Source organism: Nerophis lumbriciformis, linkage group LG31, assembly GCF_033978685.3.
Source record: "Nerophis lumbriciformis linkage group LG31, RoL_Nlum_v2.1, whole genome shotgun sequence".
In the NCBI taxonomy this organism is placed as follows: domain Eukaryota; kingdom Metazoa; phylum Chordata; class Actinopteri; order Syngnathiformes; family Syngnathidae; genus Nerophis; species Nerophis lumbriciformis.
This window is the reverse complement of record NC_084578.2, coordinates 16,897,501-16,920,805: the sequence shown is the minus strand read 5'-3', so window position 1 is coordinate 16,920,805 and position 23,305 is coordinate 16,897,501. Positions and strand designations below refer to the sequence as shown.

Genomic DNA, 23,305 nt, shown 5'->3' with positions numbered 1-23,305 from the left:
CGCTAACACTTAGCCTGAACTATGGACATAGAACAAACAAGACTTGCTGTGGCATGAAACAAATAACTAGCAAAAATTTGGAATCGGACATGGAACGAGCAGCATGAACTTAGCATGAAACAAGCATAAAACTGTGGCATGAAAAGAGCAATGACGCCAGCACGACTAACTGGCAAAGACAGGCTTAAATAATAGTCTCTTGATTAAAGCAGGTGCGTGTCCCAAACACATGAGGCAGGTGAAACTAATAAGTCGCCATGGTAACTAAACAAACAAGGGAGCGCAAACAGGAACTAAAAGAGTCCAAAACTAACAACAAATAACAAAAACATAATCCAGACCACAGATCATGACAGATCCCCCCTTAAGGACAGATTCCAGATGTCCAAAAACAACAAAAAATAACAAAAACATAATCCAGACCACAGATCATGACAATCTGTATTTATGAAGTACATTATTTTGGCCAGATTGTAAGGAAAATGCACAATTAAATGACAGTTGTCAAAGCAAGTGACTCAGGATTTTAGAATATGAGAATTTCAAGTTTTTGTGACCAAAACTGAAACTGAAACGATGCAAAAAGAATACCATTGTTAGTTAAGAATACTAACACAGACATTCGTAAATGTGTTAACATATTATGTAATGCTAACAACGCTAGCGTCGTTACATTACGATAGCACGTACAAATATGCATGAAAACACTCCTACAGACCTCACACAGTTTTAGTTACATTGTAAAACTTACAAACACTGCTTGGAGTGAAGATTGAAGAATCCTTATGAGTAGTTTGTCTGGAAAATGGGGGAAAAATAAGGGTTTTTCATTTTTATCACAAATAAGATGGACAAAGAAGGATAAAAAACAAGATTTCCCAGGAAAAACACGAATGTTGACAGATTTAGATAATATCTGTATTTATGGAGTACATCGATATGGCCACATTGTTAGGAAAATGCACAATAAAATGACAGTAGTCAAAGCAAGTGACTCGGGATGTAAGAATATGAGGATTTCATATCAAGGTTATAGTGACCAAAACACTGTGTATAGAGATACATACTGTGATTAACTGCTAGCCATTTGTCAGCCGGGGGACTAAAATAAATACAGTGTCAGCCAGACACTCTATACTTTTTTACGAAAATCCCACATCCCAACTGCCTCCCCTAATCACACATCACGGGTAGAAACTAGGATCAACGTTCCCTCTAAGGTGTGCGCCTGTGCAATTGCGCACTGCTCAAGCGTCCTCTGTGCACGGCAAATCTATGCCACGCACAAAATCAAATAAAAAAATAAGCGCATAACAATTTTCGACACACGGACACGACAGAGAAAACAGTTTTCGTCATCATTGTTAAAATATTGTAACGTCTGCCGAGACGCTTTGAGGACATGAATTCCATCGATCACTTTACTGAGCAAAACTCTTTATTGTCGGCCATAAACACATCACCAAAACATTAGTAAAAAAATGATATCTAGCAAAACTGGTCATTTTCTGCAGTACAAACCAGACCAAAAGCAACTTTGTTATATCAACAGCAGCCGCTCGCTCTTTCTCACTTGCGCCAACACATGCACATATGGCACTTAGCCAGTGATGCGTTTACAGCCACACAAAAAGTCGGACAACTCCAACACCATACATAAAGAGTCATTCCAGGTCGTTACACTATGATTTACCAATCAAATGTGTGCTTATTCTAGTGTCATTTATTAGGAATCTTAATTTATAAATATTAATCATGAAATGCTGTTTAGTATATTAAATAAATACTAATAAAAATATATTTTTTACAAACAGGAAGTTGCAGGAATGTACACATGATCCCCTGCTTACATCTCATTGTGCAACATGTGAATGTTTTAATGAGAACTAAATGCAAAGTCTGAAAGGGGTACAAATTATTTCCAAAGCAGGACCTCCACCCAGACAAACAATACAAGTACACAGCTCATGAAAAACAATATGTTTTGTTATTGTCATTGTAAGTGGGCCTAAACACTTATATTAGAAAATAACCTCATGGAAATGACTGCTGTCATTTGATTATAATAATAAGAGAATGTTGTCTGTCTATCTGTGTTGGCCCTGCGATGAGGTGGGGACTTGTCCAGGGTGTATGCCGCCTTCCTCCCGAATGCAGCTGAGATAGGCTCCAGCACCCCCCACGAACCCGAAAGGGACAAGCGGTAGAAAATGGATGGATGGATGGATGGAGATTTAACTTGTTATTTAGTCAGGTTTGGGACAGGTGTGCTGCTGGTGTAGCCACAGTGTGCACATCTGATGTTGCTCACATGGGCTCCACTGAATGCTCAGGGAGTTTTTCCATTTGCTCACACACATGAAAAATCACAGGGAACATTGACTAGGATAAGTCGCAATTTTGCGAAGAAAGAATGTCTCTGTTGTAATCTTTTAAGATAAAAAGTTGGTATAATAAAATAACACATTGGTAATAAATACCATAGTTCTGCAAACTGCACCTGTATTATTATTCCAGCAATATAGTCTTTCAATATTCTTGTACCTCAAAGTGTTTTTTTGTCTCTCCCATGTGGTTGTAATAATGTTGTGTAATGATTAGAAACAGAAGCGATTTACGATTATTACTCCACAATTTATACATACACACACGTGAGCTTCTTAGTGGGCATTCACTCACGGATCAATGATTTCTAAGAGTCACGTTAACCGCGAGGAGAGGTTAGAAGCACGGAAATGCCGGGTCCAAGGTCATTTGTTTATGCTCCTGCACCTACAGAAAAGGTTTGCATTGACTGAAGTGTTGTGTACAGACGTGGTCAGAGTCAGTTGGCTTTACAAAACAAGATGAAGCATCTCTTTCCAATCCAGCAATTATAACACAACATGTAAGAGTTAGAGGACAGTGAGCAAACAATTAGACTAATTGATAATGAAGGGACAAGCGGTAGAAAAGGGATGGATGGATGATAATGTATGCATCTGGGAATCTGCGATGTGGGTTGCGGCATAATTTAACTTATATACTGTATATATATATTTTTTATTTTTTGCTTTTGTCGTGTCTGGATCATGTTTTGTTTAAGTTATGTTCTGTTTGGGTTTTGGACTCTTTTTAGTTCCTGCCTTTTCACTTCCTTGTCTTGTTTCCATGGTTACCCATTAGTTTCACCTGTTCCACGTTTGGACTCACACACCTGTCACCAATCATGTCACTGTTATTTAAAGCCTGTCTTTTTCTGTTGGTCGGCCTGGTGACATTCACTCTGTTTACCTCTGCGCACTTCATGCCATGTCAAGTAAGTTTTTTCTATTCATGCCACAGTTAGCGACTTTTGTTCATGTCCATAGTTTTTTTGCCCACGTGCAAGTCTTTTGTTTCGTTAGTCAAGTTTGTACTTCCGCCTTGAGCGCGCTTTTTGTTCCTTTGTTAGTGTAAAATAAATAATGTCTTTACCTTCACGCCTTGCCCGCGCCAACTTTCATTTGCATTCCGGGAAAACAAACCCCAAAGTCCAAGTCTTGACAGCTTTGTTTTTGATTCATCAAAACACTTAAGACTAGTAAGACGGCATGGTTAGTGGACACATCTGACATGGTCAATCAATAATAAAGGAAATGGGATAAAACTGCTATAATGTGAAAAGGAGTTGGATTAAATAAGCTCTGCTTCTTCCTACTTCTTTTCGGACGTGCTGGAATGAAACAACTGGAAATATGTGATGAACGACATTGTGTCGTATCCATGTTCGATATAAACTATAACTGAACTGAACCAAACGCATTCAAAGAAGAAGGTGAACATATTTCTCCACATTCAAGATATATTAGAGTTTTTTCCAATTGCTAACACACTAAATTTTAAATTTTCACCAAGTTAACAAAGTCTACACACAGTAAGCAAAACCACTGTGCAGATAGACTCTGCTTCACAGTTTTTGCAAAATATTACACACAATGCTTTACACACACCGTCCCATCTTGCACACATGTAAGGATTGTGATACACACATCTTAACTGTGGAAGTCTCCAAGTGTGGTGGGTTCTTCTGATGCCGACAGATCTTCTTGAGCCCGGTATACAGGTTGGAGCAAGTCTTTTATTTGTCATACACAAGTATGGTTTGCTTTCCAGCAATATATATTCAAGACTTTTCAGTCCGGCGTGTCTCTGCTCTTGGCTCCAACTCCAACTCCAACACTGTGTCTCGGTCCGGCTGCTGCTAATAAAGGCGACAGGTGATTAGATAACCAGCCCCAGCTGGGCAATCTACTCACCTGCCGCTGGCTTCGAGGTCGGTCCTTAACATCTTGCACACATACAAGGATTGTAATACACACATCTTAACATCTTGCACACATATAAGGATTGTGATACACACATCTTAACATTTTGCTCACATACAAGGATTGTAATACACACATCTTAACATCTTGCACACATATAAGGATTGTGATACACACATCTCAACATCTTGCACACATATAAGGATTGTGATACACACGTTTTCACACTTTACACACACACTAGGATTGTGATACACACATCTTTATCTCCAGATTTGTTTTCAAACCTTTTTATTGGTCTCACATTTTAATTTGTACTGCATGTCATTGTTGACTTGTGTGATATGTTACTTTACCTGACTGTGGTAAAAAATAAATATTTACAGTTTGCAGCATCATTGTTGAGCAGTTCTTGAAAAGATGACAGTATATTTTTACTTTCTCTTTAGGTCCTTACGTATAGGCCCACTTCAAAGTAAACAATGACGATTGCTATGGATTTGCCAATATATTTTGTCAAGTTACAGTAATCATTCATCCCATATGCTAAAAAGGTGGGGCAAAATGCCCCAAACATGTGATTTCTTATAGTAAAATAGGGTTTTTTACAAATGTGTTTTGTATTTATCACTGTTCTGGGTAACTCACTCCAATAGTGTCTTATCATTTGAAGTCTGTGTGAGTGAGATGACAATAAAACTGCATATTTTAACATGTTTTTCATTTGACAGCAATTATGTTGATTTATTTCTAAATTAGAATAAAGCCAGGGACTTTTTTTCTGCAACACTGACAACAATTTCCACTCAATAGTTTTATATTTAAAGAACAGCTTTGGCATTTGACCATCTTCACGCATTCCCCTGTTCTTCTCTCTTCACAGTGACTCAGTGTATGTCAGCACTTGGTTGTGGACCCCATTATGAATACGCCATAGAAGAGTTCTGTCTGGCCAAATTCAGACTGGACATGCAAGAGCTTGATCAGAAAAACTGGTGCAGCTGGGAGGACACCGTCGAGTGAGTACAGCCAACCCAACATTTACATGTAGACAAGCACCATAATGTGACCTTAACATGCAATATTTGCATGAGACTTTGAACAGGCAGTTTCACCTTTCAGTTTAGTGGATTGAGGCAAGTTAACGCTTCATTATGCTACAGCGTCATCCAGCGTTTTGATCTTGTTTGAGTTCTTTTGCAAGTGGCTGAGCATGTGACTTGCCAAAACTCTGAGGCAGTGTTTTCTTGGCAGTGAGCAACTCTATTCTCCTTCACTAGCTATGTAGCTCTCTGTACGAGTAAACAATGGCAACTGAAGGCACGTCCAGACAGTTAAAGCTGAAACATCAGTCACTTTTATATAGAACAGTTCAAATAGGGCTTGAAGGTTGAACCTGATGCATTGTTGGTTGGCAAAGTTTTTGTTTACATTGCTGTACTCAACCAGCGGTATTGTGAGAGAGAGCAACAAACTGGATTAAAATGGATTGTACGAAATAAAAAAAACCTTGGGATTGAATTATAACAAGCTGGACCCTGTTCCAAAGGCCTGCCACAAAAAATAAGTATAATTGGTGGAATTGATCCATATGAGCACTTCCTATGGAGAAGACATGAGCAAGCTGCCAAACTTGTCCTGTATCTCGGCCGTCAACGGAATCAGTTTTTATAAAAGGCTCACGAACAAACCAACGTTGGGTTTGTGCAAGACTTTGGAATTTAACATCAGAAAGAGAAGACTGTCGTCCTGTCAGAGGTAAGTCAACAGGACTTGTCACTCACTACATTTCCTAAACAGTTTGGCTCTAAAGAAGCATCCTACGACTTATGGAAACACCTTAATCGGATCATGTTTGGCTTTTGAGAAACTGGACTGACACACCTAGATTATACGATTGAAGACCAGATCTCTCGAGTGGGAGTAGGCTGCCAGAGTGGACCCTTCGTATCGCACATATCGAAATGCGGCGTCAGTAAAGGCTCACGAACTAACCAACTTTGGGTTTGTGCAAGACCTCGGAATTTTACATCAGAAAGAGAAGACTGTCATCCTGTCAGAGGTAAACAGGACTTGTCACTCACTACATTTCCTAAACAGTTTGGCTCTAAAGAAGCATCCTACAACTCATGGAAACACCTTAATCGGATCATGTTTGGCTTTTGAGAAACTGGACTGACACACCTAGATTATGCGATTGAAGACCAGATCTCTCAAGTGGGTGTGAGCTGCCAGAGTGGACCCTTCGTATCGCACATTTCGAAATGCGACGTCAGTAAAGGCTCACAAACAAACCAACGTTGGGTTTGTGCAAGACCTCGGAATTTAACATCAGAAAGAAAAGACTGTCGTCCTCTCAGAGGTAAGTCAACAGGACTTGTCACTCACTACATTTCCTAAACAGTTTGGCTCTAAAGAAGCATCCTACAACTCATGGAAACACCTTAATAGGATCATGTTAGGCTTTTGAGAAACTGGACTGACACACCTAGATTATGCGATTGAAGACCGGATCTCTCAAGTGGGTGTGAGCTGCCAGAGTGGACCCTTCGTATCGCACATTTCGAAATGCGACGTCAGTAAAGGCTCACAAACAAACCAACGTTGGGTTTGTGCAAGACCTCGGAATTTAACATCAGAAAGAAAAGACTGTCGTCCTCTCAGAGGTAAGTCAACAGGACTTGTCACTCACTACATTTCCTAAACAGTTTGGCTCTAAAGAAGCATCCTACAACTCATGGAAACACCTTAATAGGATCATGTTAGGCTTTTGAGAAACTGGACTGACACACCTAGATTATGCGATTGAAGACCGGATCTCTCAAGTGGGTGTGGGCTGCCAGAGTGGACCCTTTGTATCGCACATTTCGAAATGCGACGTCAGTAAAGGTTCACGGACGAACCAACTTTGGCTTTGCGCAAGACTTCGGAATTTTACATCAGAAAGAGAAGACTGTCGCCTGTCAGAGGTAAGTCAACAGGACTTGTCACTCACTACATTTCCTAAACAGTTTGGCTCTAAAGAAGCATCCTACAACTCATGGAAACACCTTAATCGGATCATGTTTGGCTTTTGAGAAATTGGACTGACACACCTAGATTATGCGATTGAAGACCAGATCTCTCGAGTGGGTGTGGGCTGCCAGAGTGGACCCTTCATATCGCACATTTCGAAATGCGAAGTCAGTAAAGGCTCAACAACAAACCAACTTTGGGTTTGTGCAAAAACTCGGAATTTTACATCAGAAAGAGAAGACTGTCATCCTGTTAGAGGTAAATCAACAGAACTTGTCACTTACTACATTTCCTAAACAGTTTGGCTCTAAAGAACCATCCTACAACTCATAGAAACACCTTAATCTGATCATGTTTGGCTTTTGAGAAACTGGACTGACATACCTAGATTATGCGATTGAAGACCAGACCTATCGAGTGGGTGTGGGCTGCCAGAGTGGAACCTTCATATCGCACATTTAGAAATGCGAAGTCAGTATAGGCTCAACAACAAACCAACTTTAGGTTTGTGCAAGAGCTCGGAAATTTACATCAGAAAGAGAAGACTGTCATCCTGTTAGAGGTAAATCAACAGGACTTGTCACTTACTACATTTCCTAAACAGTTTGGCTCTAAAGAAGTATCCTACAACTCATAGAAACACTTTAATCTGATCATGTTTGGCTTTTGAGAAACTGGACTGACATACCTAGATTATGCGATTGAAGACCAGACCTATCGAGTGGGTGTGGGCTGCCAGAATGGAACCTTCATATCGCACATTTCGAAATGCGAAGTCAGTATAGGCTCAACAACAAACCAACTTTAGGTTTGTGCAAGAGCTCGGAAATTTACATCAGAAAGAGAAGACTGTCGTCCTGTCAGAGGTGTGTCAACAGGACTTGTCACTCACTATATTTCTTAAACAGTTTGGCTCTAAAGAAGCATTCGACAACTCATGGAAACACCTTAATCTGATCATGTTTGGCTTTTGAGAAACTGGACTGACACACCTAGATTAAGCGATTGAAGACCAGACCTCTTGAGTGGGTGTGGCCTGCCAGAGTGGACCCTTCATATCGCACATTTTGAAATGCGGAGTCAGTATAGGCTCAACAACAAACCAACTTTAGGTTTGTGCAAGAGCTCGGAAATTTACATCAGAAAGAGAAGACTGTCGTCCTGTCAGAGGTGTGTCAACAGGACTTGTCACTCACAACATTTCTTAAACAGTTTGGCCCTAAAGAAGCATCCTACAACTCATAGAAACACCTTAAACTGATCATGTTTGGCTTTTGAGAAACTGGACTAACACATCAAGATTATGCGATTGAAGACCAGATCCCTCGAGTGGGTGTTGGCTGCCAGAGTGGACCCTATATGACACTATTTCCACATTCACCCATTCATACACATATTCACACTCTGATGGCGGGAGCTGCCATGCAAGGCCCGGAAGACAGGGATCGAGCCAGGAACCCTCAGGTTGCTGGCACGGCCGCTCTACCAACCAAGCCCCACAACAACTGTCCACAACAACAACAGCATCCTTCATCTGGAACAGCATTGGCCGGGTCACGAACGGTCTTTTCTTTCCAATTTAAAACGGCTTCCATCAATCCTCAGAGCTTTATGAAGGAACTCTGAGACATTTGAAAGTTTTGCTCCCATGATTCTTCGTCCAAAAATTCCTTCGAAACAACTCTCTCCAGCCAGTATTTCTTTGCTTCGAACCTGCATCTGCTCCGAGACCTTCTTGGTAGTAGTGTCATGTTCGTGCCGCAATCCAAGATCATTTCTTGATGCTGTCTGCTATTTAACATCAGCGTAGCCATTGGATACGTAATATGTGTAATCTGTGCCAATATTAAAGCGGACATCAGGTACAACAAGAGCTTTGCTGTTGACTTGTAAGAAGCTGCAAAGATGCCTTGTTTTGCAATATATTAATTTGCGCTAAAAGGAAATGTGTACGGGAGGCACACAGTGTATGACCAATAGATGCATTAGAGAGAGTGCATGGACTCTGGGACGTCACTTATAGGTGTGAAAATACAAAAAAAAAAAACTATTTGTGAAATCTAAATGTAGTGCATGGAAATACACTTTGCATAAATGTGTGAAATATTCAAAGCCTTCTCAGTATTTGATCTATGAATAGGAGTATTGCTTTTTTCCCAAATACTGTGCGTTGTTTGTAACCTGCAGATAGCTTACCTTTGGCCTAGCTAACATCCTACTAAATGCTACAGAATAATTACAGTGTGAAAATGCAGAAAACACACCAACATGTACCGGGTGATGGCGTTAAAAGTGATGTTGAATCATCTCACGGCTGCTATGCTATCCAGGCCATACTTGCCAACCTTGAGACCTCCGATTTCGGGAGGTGTGTGTGTGTGTGTGTGTGTGTGTGTGTGGGGGGGGGGGGGGGGGGGGGCGTGGTTAAGAGGGGAGCAGTATATTTACAGCTAGAATTCACCAAGTATATATAAGAAATACTTGACTTTCAGTGAATTCTAGCTATATATATATATATATATATATATACATATTTATTTTATTATATATATATATATATATATATATATATATATATATATATATATATATATATATATATATATATATATATATATATATATATATATATATATAAATAAGAGAAATACTTGAATTTCAGTGTTCATTTATTTTCACAATTACACACACATAACACTCATCTACTCATTGTTGAGTTAAGGGTTGAATTGTCCATCCTTGTTCTATTCTCTGTCACTATTTTTCTAACCATGCTGAACACCCTCTCTGATGATGCATTCTGCTTCGTCTCCTTGTTGTGTGCGCAGTTGTGCACTGCACTCTCTAAAAGCCATAGATGTTATTGTCACATATGCATGTACAGTAGATGGCAGTATTGTCCTGTTTAAGAGTGTCACAACATTGCTGTTTACGGCAGACGAACTGCTTTACGGTAAACGAAAACGTGACTGCTGTTGTTGTGTGTTGTTGCCGCGCTGGGAGGACGTTAATGAAACTGCACGTTTGCACTATGTTTTGAACTTGTTAAAGTTAAAGTACCACTGATAGTCACACACACACTACGTGTGGTGAAATTACTCTCTGCATTCGACCCATCCCCTTGTTCCACCCCCTGGGAGGTGAGGGGAGCAGTGAGCCGCAGCAGTGGCCGCGCTCAGGAATCATTTTGGTGATTTAACCCCCAATTCCAACCCATAATGCTGAGTGCCAAGCAGGGAGGTAATGGGTCCCATTTTTATAGTCTTTGCTATGACTCGGCCGAGGTTTGAACTCACGACCTACTGATCTCTAACACTCTAACCACAAGACCAGTGAGAAGGTTAAAGAAAAGAACACAACTTTAGAACAGATTCCTGCATTCAGCCATGTAAATAAGCTATTCAGACACCAGCAAGAACCACAATGCATTGCGTTTATTACGTCACACTTTCGAACCCTATTGTAAAGCAAACATCGCAATAAGAAAAACTATGTAAATTTGATTAATGAATTCCAGTTTCGACAAAACGTCCATATTTTACTAGAAGTTTGTACAAAATATAAAGCGCTGTAGGGTACTGTATATCAAACAAACATGGCAAGGGTGTTAGGGATCAACATTCTATTAATTAACAAAGCCAAAATAACAACTAGCTGAACTGCCCTCTTTGTATGCAGCCGCCCTGCCTACACGTACACACTGTCACTAGCCCTGTGGTGCACTCATTTTCAAATCACAATACAGTGGAACCTCGAACCATTGAATTTACGAACTTAATTAGTTCTCGAACGGAGTTTGTAAATCAACACGTTTGTAAACAATGTAAATGTGAATAATGGATTACAGCCTTGACAAAAGTCTATATTTTACACAACACAATATAAAGTGCTATACAGTACTGCATATCAAACAAACATAACAAGGGGGTAATGGATCAACTTTCTCTTTATTAACACGTTGAACTGTGCTGAATGCGCTGCTCTGCTCTCCAAAGCGTTACCCTACTTCTTTCCACGCTGTCCAGTCCGTTGAGTTTTTGGGACTCATATTGAGTCAAATGGACAAAACTTGTCAAAAGATGAAAAAACACAGTCAAAGTGACGTGGAGTGCTCTGCCTCCTCACTAAAACACTCTGCTCTGAGACATGTTTCGCACACGGCGGCACATTCAGCTTGATCCAAAAGTTAGAAAATCCAAAAGTTTGCAAAAAAAAGGGGGTTTGTAAATCGAGGTTCCATTGTACTCCTTAATAGTAACAGCCAGCTTGCTACACCCATTAGGTAAACAAAATAAGTAAGTAAAGGAGGAGGAAAGTGTCGACAACGCTGTGGATACTTCCTGAATGTTTCAAACCACACATAACTTGTTCTTTGCATTCTTTGATATTGAGCGAGCAAAACTAGAACATTGTAGACTGTAAAAAAAGGCAAAATAACACCTAAAAAGCACACAACTAAAACATTTGAATAGTCGATAACGACAGTACTGCTGTGCTGACTGACTGGGCACCGGAGAGCAATCAGCCCGCCCACAATGGGTGGATGAAATGTTTGTACACTGAGACACGATTTGTACACCAAAACATATGTGTATTCGGGCTGTGGTTTGTAAATCAAAACAATTGTACAATGAGGGGTTTGTAAATCAAAAGTCAAAAGTTTACATACACTTGTAAAGGACATAATGTCATGGCTGTCTTGAGTTTCCAATAATTTCTACAACTCTTAATTGTTTGGGATAGAGTGATTGTAGCACATACTTGTTTGTCGCAAAAAACATTCATGAAGTTTGGTTCTTTTTTGAATTTATTATGGGTCTACTGAAAATGTGACCAAATCTGCTGTCCCATTTACTCTCTGTAAAGCACCAGTTCTATTGGCAGCAAAACAGGCCCAGAGCATAATACTACCACCACCATGCTTGACGGTATGGATGGTGTTCCTGGGATTAAAGGCCTCACATTTTCTCCTCCAAACATATTGCTGGGTATTGTGGCCAAACAGCTCAATTTGTGTTTCATCTGACATCACATGGACAAAGATAAGACCTTCTGGAGGAAAGTTCTGTGGTCAGATGAAACAAAAATTGAGCTGTTTGACCACATTTTCAGTAGACCCATAATAAATTAATAAAAGAACCAAACTTCATGAATGTTTTTTGTGACCAACAAGTATGTGCTCCAATCACTCTATCACAAAAAAATAAGAGTTGTAGAAATGATTGGAAACTCAAGACATCCATGACATTATGTTCTTTACAAGTGTATGTAAACTTTTGACCACGACTTTATGTATGTATATTGTACTAAAAAAAACTCTTCATATTTGCATATTACAAATTTAATCTCTAAGATGCTGGTTTTGGCATATTTAAAATTGTGCTTCTGCAAAAAGAAAACAAGAAACATTTCATGTCTCCAACAATGCAAGATTAGATTTTTATAAAAGGACCTGAAGGTTTGGAAGGGGGACGCGCCAGCTGTGGCGCTATAGCGGTGTTTTTCAACTTTTTTTGAGGCAAGACACATTTTTTGCGTTGAAAAAATCCGGAGGCACACCACCCGCTGAAATCATTAAAAAACGAAACACAGTTGACAGTAAAAAGTCGTTGTCGCAATTGTTGGATATGACTTTAAACCATAACCAACCATGCATCACTATAGCTCTTATCTCAAAGTAGGTGTACTGTCACCACCTGTCACATCACACCCTGACTTATTTGGAGATTGTTGCTGTTTTCCTGTTTGTTGTGTTTTAGTTCTTGCCTTGAGCTCCTATTTTGGTGGCTTTTTCTCTTTTTTTGGTATTTTCCTGAAACAGTTTCATGTCTTCCTTTGAGCGATATTTCCCGCACCTGCTTTGTTTTAGCAATCAAGAATATTTCAGTTGTTTTTATCCTTCTTTGTGGGGACATTGTTGATTGTCATGTACATTGTGGACACCGTCTTTGCTCCACAGTAAGTCTTTGCTGTCGTCCAGCATTCTGTTTTTGTATACTTTGTAGCCAGTTCAGTTTTAGTTTTATTCTGCATAGCCTTCCCTAAGCTTCAATGCCTTTTCTTAGGGTCACTCACCTTTTGTTTATTTTTGGTTTAAGCATTAGATACCATTTTTACCTGCATGCTGCCTCCCTCTGTTTTCGACATCTACAAAGCAATTAGCTGTATTACATGGTTACCGTTTTTTTCGGACTATAAGTTGCATTTTTTTCATAGTTTGGCCGGGGGTGCGACTTATCCTCAGGAGCGACTTATGTGTGAAATTATTAACACATTACCGTAAAATATCAAATAATATTATTTAGCTCATTCCCGTAAGAGACTAGACATATAAGATTTCATGGGATTTAGCGATTAGGAGTGACAGATTGTTTGGTAAACGTATAGCATGTTCTATATGTTATATTTATTTGAATGACTCTTACCATAATATGTTACGTTTTCAGTTGGTTATTTACAGAGGTGGGTAGTAACGCGCTACATTTACTCCGTTACATCTACTTGAGTAACTTTTGGAATAAATTGTACTTCTAAGAGTAGTTTTAATGCAACATACTTTTACTTTTACTTAAGTATATTTATAGAGAAGGAACACTACTTTTACTCCGCTACTTTTATCTACATTCAGCTCGCTACTCGCTACTAATTTTTATCGATCTTTTAATGCACGCTTTGTTTGTTTTGGTCTGTCAGACCTTCAAAGTGCCTGCCTTACTGGTGACGTTTCACTTCGTTCCACCAATCAGATGCAGTCACTGGTGACGTTGGACCAATCAAACAGAGCCAGGTGGTCACATGACCTGACTTAAACAAGTTGAAAAACTTATTGGGGTGTTACCATTTAGTGGTCAATTGTACGGAATATGTACTGTACTGTGCAATCTAATAATAAAAGTTCCGATCAATCAATCAAAAGTGTGAAGGAAAAAAGATACTTGTTTTATTTCAACCGTACCGTCAAAAGCCTCAAGACTGACCGCACATGAGGACGTTCCTGTCTTCACAATAAAAGTGCCGCGCCATCGCGCCTGCGCTTTCAAAATAAGAGTCTCCGAAAGCCAGCGTAAACAAGCTAGCAAGCTACGGAGTTTGACGCCAATATATTTCTTGTAAAGTGTATAAAAACGAATATGGAAGCTGGACAAATAAGATGCCAAAAACCCACCACTTTCATGTGGTATTAGACAGAAAGGAGGAACTTTTCTTCTCCTCCATTTGAAAACGTGGACGTTATCATCACGACTGTCTGATTACAATCAACGCAAGTCATCAGAATCAGGTAATACACCAACTTATATTCTAGTCTTCATTAAAGAAAGGAATCTATATGTTAAACATGCATGTATATTCATTAAAACACCTTTAACATGTAAACAAAAACAGCAAAATAAATACTTATAAATTATATACTGTATATATCAATGTATATGTATGTATGTATGTATATATATATATATATATATATATATATATATATATATATATATATATATATATATATATATATATATATGATATGAGTGTGTATGTTACTCATCAGTTACTCAGTACTTGAGTAGTTTTTTCACAACATACTTTTTACTTTTACTCAAGTAAATATTTGGGTGACTACTCCTTACTTTTACTTGAGTAATAAATCTCTAAAGTAACAGTACTCTTACTTGAGTACAATTTCTGGCTACTCTACCCACCTCTGGTTATTTATGCCTCATATAACGTACACTTATTCAGCCTGTTGTTCACTATTCTTTATTTAATTGCCTTTCAAATGTCTATTCTTGGTGTTGGGTTTTATCAAATAAATTTCCCCCAAAAATGCGACTTATACATGTTTTTTTCCTTCTTTATTATGCATTTTCAGCCGGTGCGACTTATACTCCGGAGCGACTTATACTCTGAAAAATACGGTACTCTGCCGAGCTCTAGACAGCACCGACTCTCAACAACAACACATCATTTGCAGACTATAATTACTGGTTTGCAAAAAATATTTTTAACCCAAATAGGTGAAATTACATAATCTCCCACGGCACACCAGACTGTATCTCACGCCGCGGCACAGTGGTTGAAAAACACTGCGCTATAGCATAATAAAGCTTTTAGCCACAAGGGCTCTGTGATGGAGGACATACTGGAACTTTGCGAGGCCCATTTCCACAGAGCAGCACGGTTACTTCATGTTTGCCTTCGCATAGTTTAATACAATAATCCTGTAAAATCCATGGAATTTACAGGCTTGATGAGATTGTTGCATCAGCATCATACCAGCAAAGTGTAACACAAACATGCCTTTACTGTGCAAAGAGTCTTGAAAGAGGAAGAACGTCATCCCAGTCAAAATCTACAATATCGATTTTCTTTGGAAATTCTATTCCCGATGGTTCCCTGCTGAGTGTCGACTTACAACAGCTGTAGTATGTCTAACTCTTCTTTACTAAGCGGGATTAGTACAGTAAGTAAACCCCGGCGGAGGGGGAGAAAAAATATTAGTACAGATTAATTACTTTGTTGCAATAAAAGTGACTGTTTGCAGCCCTTATGCGGTTGCCGAGAAGCTAACCTTTGAAGGTGTTTTAAACCCGGGTGTAACCCCTACGATAATGGAGGGAACATTGTAGTGTTGTCCCTATACCAATGTTATTGAAAATTTGACAAAGAGCTAATTTTTTGTTTCATATGACCACAGAACTTTCCTCCAGAAGGTCTTATCTTTGTTCATGTGATGTCAGATGAAACAAAAAAATACCCAGCAATATGTCTGGAGGAGAAAAGGTGAGGCCTTTAATCCCAGGAATACCAAGCCTACCGTCAAGCATGGTGGTGGTAGTATTATGCTCTGGGCCTGTTTTGCTGCTAATGGAACTGGTGCTTTACAGAGAGTGAACGGTACCAAAATGCGTTTCGATAGTTTTCTAAATAAAAGGGGACCACAAAAAATTGCATTATTGGCTTTATTTCAATTTTCGGGCACGTACGACCGGTAGGAGGCCACGGGGGAAACCGAGGACACGTTGGGAAGACTATGTCTCCCGGCTGGCCTGGGAACGCCTCGGGATCCCCCGGGAGGAGCTGGACGAAGTGGCTGGGGAGAGGGAAGTCTGAGCTTCCCTGCTTAGGCTGCTGCCCCCGCGACCCGACCTCGGATAAGCGGAAGAAGATGGATGGATCGAAGAAAATGAACAAAACAAGGCGTGGCCTGCGGGGACAGGTCTTGACAGCCGAATTAATATGTTGACGTGAAAACGAATGTATAAAAACGCGAGAATTCGACATGCTTGTACTTTTGTGCACTTTCTACCGGGCCTGCCTGCTTTGTTGACAGGGAAACTAGTCTTGTCAGGATACCAATATTTTGGTACCGGTACCAAAATTAAATGTGATACTTTTCAATAATTTTCTAAATAAAGGGGACCACAAATTGGCTTTTATTGGCTTTACTTTAACAAAAAAATCTTACAGTACATTAAACATATGTATTGTATTTAAATAAAATAGTGAGCATACAAGACAACTTGTCTTTTATTAGTAAGTAAGCAAAAAAAGGTTCCTATTTAGTCTGCTGACATATGCAGTAAGTCATTTTCCATTCTATTATTTTGTCAAAATTGTTAAGGACAAGTGGTAGGAAATTAATTATTAATCTACTTGTTCATTTATTGTTAATATCTGCTTACTTTCTCTTTTAACATGTTCTATCTACACTTCTGTTAAAATGTAATAATCACTTATTCTTCTGTCGTTTGGATGCTTTACATTAGTTTTGGATGATACCACAAATGTAGGTATCAATCCGATACCAAGTCATTACAGGATCATACATTTGTCATGTGATCAGGGACATATTTCCTAAGTTTATAAATATAATAAAACATCTTTAAAAATGAAAGTGTCACGACTGGGACTGTGGCGTGGTTTGTTCTCCCGAGGTGCAAAAGATTTGGACCATACGTGGCGTGAAGGGGAGTACATGATTTATTTAAACACTATAACTACAAAAAAAAAGGATCAAACAAAAGGCGCGCACAGGGGCGGAAGTACAAAACTTGACTATATACACAAAACTTGCACAAAGGCAGAAACTATGAACAATTAAACAAAACTTGCAAACTATGGCATGAATAAAGAAAACTTACTTGGACGAGAAACCGGCATGAAAAAAGAGCAGCAAGGGTCTTAAGGGTGTGTGGAGAGTGTGCAGAAGCATAAATGCGGGATGTCGCCAGAAAGACAAACTGAAAACAATGAACTTAAATATTACAGACATGATTAACTAAAACAGGTGCGTGACTCAAAACGTGAAACAGGTGCGTGACGTGACAGGTGAAAACTAATGCGTTGCTATGGTGACAAACAAGAGTGCACAATGAGTCCAAACGTGGAACAGGTGAAACTAATGGGTAACCATTGAAACAAGACAAGGGAGTGAAAAGCCAGAAACTAAAGAGTCCAATAACTAAACAAAACAAAACATGACTAAAACAAAACATGATTACACAGACATGACAGAAAGAAGATGTTGTGATGCTAAAAAATCATCGACGTTATCATAATAATAACAATAATAGATTTTATTTGTAAAAAGCAAACAACCTCAAAGTGCTACAGTGTATTAAAAAAATAAAAAGATAATAAAAATAAAAACTAGAACAGCCTAATAGCTAGAAGTAGTATGCATATATCTAAAAAAAAAAAAAGGCTTTTTTTAAAAAGAAGGGTTTTTAAGCCTTTTTTAAAAGCATCCACAGTCTGTGGTGCCCTCAGGTGGTCAGGGAGAGCGTTCCATAGACTGGGAGCGGCGGAGCAGAAAGCCCGGTCTCCCATTGTTCGTAGCTTTGTCCTCTGAGGTTGGAGGAGGTTAGCCTGTCCGGAGCGGAGGTGTCGTGTGGATGATTTGGGGGTGAGTAGTTTTTTGAGGTAGAGGGGGGCATTTCCATGGAGGCACTGGTAGTAGTAGTATCGACTAGATATGCTCCTGTACTTGGTATCATTACAGTGGATAGCAGGTGTATATCCACCAATGGCGTTTGTTTACATTGTGACGCCGGTGAGCTACGGTGTGTAGTGAAGCATGTTTAGCTATTCCTCGTCCTGCAGGGATGATACTTGTAAGAAACTCACTTTATTTGTCGCCATGGAGACAAGGATTAGTGATCTAGAAGTAGCTACAACACTGCAGACTGCGGCTGGACGTTAGCCGCTGGCCAGCTAGCCATGTCTTCAAGCATCTCTTCCTGAGGGCGTTTCAGTGTTATAACTCCACCTTTATTGTTAGTTTTGAAGCCAAAATGTGTTCGTTCTCCCTTTTCTGTCTCCACACTGTGTCTGCTTGTAAGTACTCTGTGATTGTGCGCTGCCGAACATGCTCGTCTGCTTGTAAACCAGCAATGACACAACGTGACGACGACGGGGGCTCAGGGGCGTGGGGGAGTGGTACTTTTTAAAAGGGGTATAGTACCGAATATGATTCATTAGTATTGCGGTACTATACTAATATACCGTACAACCCTGGAATATTGTAGTACAACAGTAAATGTTGAATTTCCAAGTATATCAATGAGATCTCCTTTACGAAGGGTCATTATAACCTTTAGAATTCTATATCAGAGATTCAAATGTAGTCATGACTAAAAGTGGGTGTAATGGAATATGACTCAAATGTTTTAGTGTTTTTATATTTTAAGTACATATGGTGTTTTTTTTATAGGAATCAAATCAAACTCAGACCTTTCGATGGGGTTGCCAGATGGTTCAGTGGTTCTAAAAATAAACAATTTTTTTTGTTGTTTTCTATGTGTGCTCCAAGCAAATGTGCTTCTCTTGAAAGGTCAGCGGCAAAAGGAAGTCTGTTTTTACAGAACCTAATACACTACACTATGGCCATGACGTGGTATTGTAGCATGCAATTTATGGAAGCAATCACCAGTGACTCTCTCACCCATGTGCAAACCCCGTTTCCATATGAGTTGGGAAATTGTGTTGGATGTATAAATATAAACGGAATACAATGATTTGCAAATCATTTTCAACCCATATTCAGTTGAATATGCTACAAAGACAACATATTTGATGTTCAAACTGATAAACTTTTTTTTTTGCAAATAATCATTAACTTTACAATTTGATGCCAGCAACACGTGACAAAGAAGTTGGGAAAGGTGGCAATAAATACTGATAAAGTTGAGGAATGCTCATCAAACACTTATTTGGAACATCCCACAGGTGTGCAGGCTAATTGGGAACAGGTGGGTGCCATGATTGGGTGTAAAAACAGCTTCCCAAAAAATGCTCAGTCTTTCACAAGAAAGGATGGGGCGAGGTACACCCCTTTGTCCACAAGTGCATGACCAAATAGTCAAACAGTTTAAGAACAAAATTTCTCAAAGTGCAATTGCAAGAAATTTTGGGTTTTCAACATCTACGGTCCATAATATCATCAATTCAGAAAATCTGGAGAAATCACTCAACGTAAGCGGCATGGCCGGAAACCAACATTGAATGACCGTGACCTTCAATCCCTCAGACAGCACTGTATCAAAAACCGACATCAATATCTAAAGGATATCACCACATGCGCTCAGGAACACTTCAGAAAACCACTGTCACTAAATACAGTTTGTCTCTACATCTGTAAGTGCAAGTTAAAGCTCTACTATGCAAAGCGAAAGCCATTTATCAACAACATCCAGAAACGCCGCCGGCTTCTCTGGGCCCGGGATCATCTAAGATGGACTCATGCAAAGTGGAAAAGTGTTCTGTGGTCTGACGAGTCCACATTTCAAATTGTTTTTGGAAATATTCGACATCGTGTCATCCGGACCAAAGGGGAAGCGAACCATCCAGACTGTTATCGACGCAAAGTTCAAAAGCCAGCATCTGTGATGGTATGGGGGTGCATTAGTGCCCAAGGCATGGGTAACTTACACATCTGTGAAGGCACCATTAATGCTGAAAGGTACATACAGGTTTTGGAACAACATATGCTGCCATCTAAGGGCCGTCTTTTTCATGGACGCCCCTGCTTATTTCAGCAAGACAATGCCAAGCCACATTCAGCAGGTGTTACAACAGCGTGGCTTCGTAAAAAAAGAGTGCGGGTACTTACCTGGCCCGCCTGCAGTCCAGACCTGTTTCCCATCGAAAATGTGTGGCGCATTATGAAGCGTAAAATACGACAGCGGAGACTCCGGACTGTTGAACGACTGAAGCTCTACATACAACAAGAATAGGAAATAATTCCACTTTCAAAGCTTCAACAATTAGTTTCCTCAGTTCCCAATCGTTTATTGAATGTTGTTAAAAGAAAAGGTGATGTAACACAGTGCTGAACATACCCTTTCCCAACTACTTTGGCACGTGTTGCAGCCATGAAATTCTAAGTTAATTATTATTTGCAAAAAAAAAATTAAGTTTATGAGTTTGAACATCAAATATCTTGTCTTTGTAGTGCATTCAATTGAATATGGGTTGCAAACCATTGTATTCCGTTTATGTTTACATCTAACACAATTTCCCAACTCAAATGGAAACAGGGTTTGTATATGCTGCCTTCATGGACCTCCGGAACTTAGCAGCACATAGCTATGTAATGAAGTGACTGCACACTCAAGAATGCATGCTATATGCTTATTGTGTACTAGTTAACACTAAGTTGATCCGCTCATGATCCAAACTACAATTATTTTTTTAATCAAATAGAAATATATATATATATATATATATATATATATATATATATATATATATATATATATATATATATATATATATATATATATATATATATTCCACTTTTCACACAGTTGCTGTCAAACAATACATTTTTCAATCAGATTAATCACACTTTTGAATTTTGATTAATCGGGATTACTGTATTTTCCAAACTATAGAGCACATATAAGCCGCACCCAGTAAAATTTTAAAGAAATTAATATTTTTCCATATATTAGCCGCACTGGACTATAAGCTCCACATGCATACGTTGTAAAATTAGATATTTACACAGAAAGATTTTTGTAAATGTTTATTTACTTACCTAAATTGTTTCCAAACGGTGTCTGTAACACGGCACTAAAATAGCTGATTAAACTCATCGTCATGGACCGCCTAGCTGTTTTAGTTATATTGTAAAACTTACAAACGTTGCTTGAAGTAATGAACGAAGAAACCATACGAGTAGAAACGCTATGGACAACTAGTAGACAAAATGGCACATATTCTTCCGGTTCAAGGCACGGATCACAAGGAAATAATGTACACTATCAACCCGCGGCACCTGCAGTGAGCGAACTTGGCGCCATAGCACAAACAATAACACACCTTTTCAGTATCTTTGTCGGTGTTACGACTATGTAAGCTTGTTGAATACAAAACATTGTGGCCCTTGGCGAAGAAAAATCCATAGATTCGCTTCACCTTTCTATAAGGGTTCAAAGTTTGGGAAAAAAGTAGCTGCTTATAGTCAGAAAAATGCGGTCATCGCATTAGAATAGAATAGAAAGTACTTTATTGATCCCTGGGGGAAATTCAGCACCACAGTTTAGGCCCACTTACAATGACAATAACAAAAAATATTGTTTTTCATGAACTGTGTACTTGTATTGTTTGTCTGGGTGGAGGTCCTGCTTTGGAAATAATTTGTACCCCTTTCAGACATTGCATTTAGTTCCCATTAAAACATTCACATGTTGCACAATGAGATGTAAGCAGGGGATCATGTGTACATTCCTGCAACTTCCTGTTTGTAAAAAAATATATTTTTATTAGTATTTATTTAATATACTAACAGCATTTCATGATTATTATTTATAAATTAAGATTCCTAATAAATGACACTAGACTAAGCACACATTTGATTGGTAAATCATAGTGTAACGACCTGGAATGACACTTTATGTGTGGTGTTGGAGTTGTCCGACTTTTTGTGTGGCTGTAAACGCATCACTGGCTAAGTGCTTTATGTGCATGTGTTGGCGCAAGTGAGAAAGACCGAGCGGCTACTGTTGATATAACAAAGTTGGTTTTGGTCTGGTTTGTACTGCAGAAAATGACCAGTTTTGCTAGATATCATTTTTTTTACTAATGTTTTGGTGATGTGTTTATGGCCGACCATAAAGAGTTTTGCTCAGTAAAGTGATCGATGGAGATTTGGTGCGTGGCATAGATTTGCCGTGCGCAGAGGACGCTTGAGCAGTGCGCAATTGCACAGGCGCGCACCTTATAGGGAACATTGGTTCGGGACCCTTTGGGACTGTGCGACAAGGGGTGGCACTTTCGTGACTTCTGCGGTGCTTTTTTTGTGAACTTCTGGATCTGCCTCCCGGAAGCCTTTTGGCCATGGAGACCAGCTGCTGGGTCTCTGCCACACCAGAGTCCGTTTGGAGAGACTGTAGGAGATGTGGATGAAGAGACAGGGCTGCGGAGCTAGCGCTGAGCGCCTGGACGGACAAGCTTCGCAGTGTCTTGGCTGAATGAGCAGGTGTCGGACACCTCCGTCTCCTTGGACGTATCCTAGCTCATCCATGCGGACTGGACACTGGTCGAGAGTTAGTGGGCGGCCGAGGGTGCAGTCGGCTCTCTTGGTTGCTTTGTTGGGTCTGCTCCTGTCTCTGGCCATGCTCCCCACACCCCAGCAGACGATGGCGTGGAACACCCCAGAGGCCACCACAGTGTATATGTTTTTGTTTAGTTTTTTTGTCCACTGTGCTCCTGAACACTTTTGGTGCACAGTATGCTATTTGTTACGCTCATCTTGTGCAGATTCTCATTCATTATTTCTGTCACAAGAGAATTTGGACTTGAATAAAAAAAATATTTAAAAACACAAACAGCTCGCGCTCACCTCAACCTTAAGAACATGTTGCACGCTGTATCAAGTTCTAAAAATAAGCCACTCTCACATATTAAAATAATGTACCCAATTTAGCAGCATTGCATTAAAATGAAATAGCTAGTCACACAAATAGGTACATGGACATAAAATAATCATAACTATACTACGGTGGTTT

General features: G+C 39.5%; 1 protein-coding gene across 1 annotated transcript in view; it reads left to right on the top strand.

Annotated features, from left to right (window-relative positions):
• The window catches only part of LOC133574358 (receptor activity-modifying protein 1-like), a 166,714-nt gene that overhangs the window by 109,842 nt on the left and 33,567 nt on the right, over nt 1-23,305 (top strand). Inside the window, exon 2 of the mRNA XM_061926519.1 lies at nt 5,170-5,305. Within this exon, the coding sequence (XP_061782503.1) occupies nt 5,170-5,305 (136 nt within the window). The remainder of the gene's footprint in view (nt 1-5,169; nt 5,306-23,305) is intronic.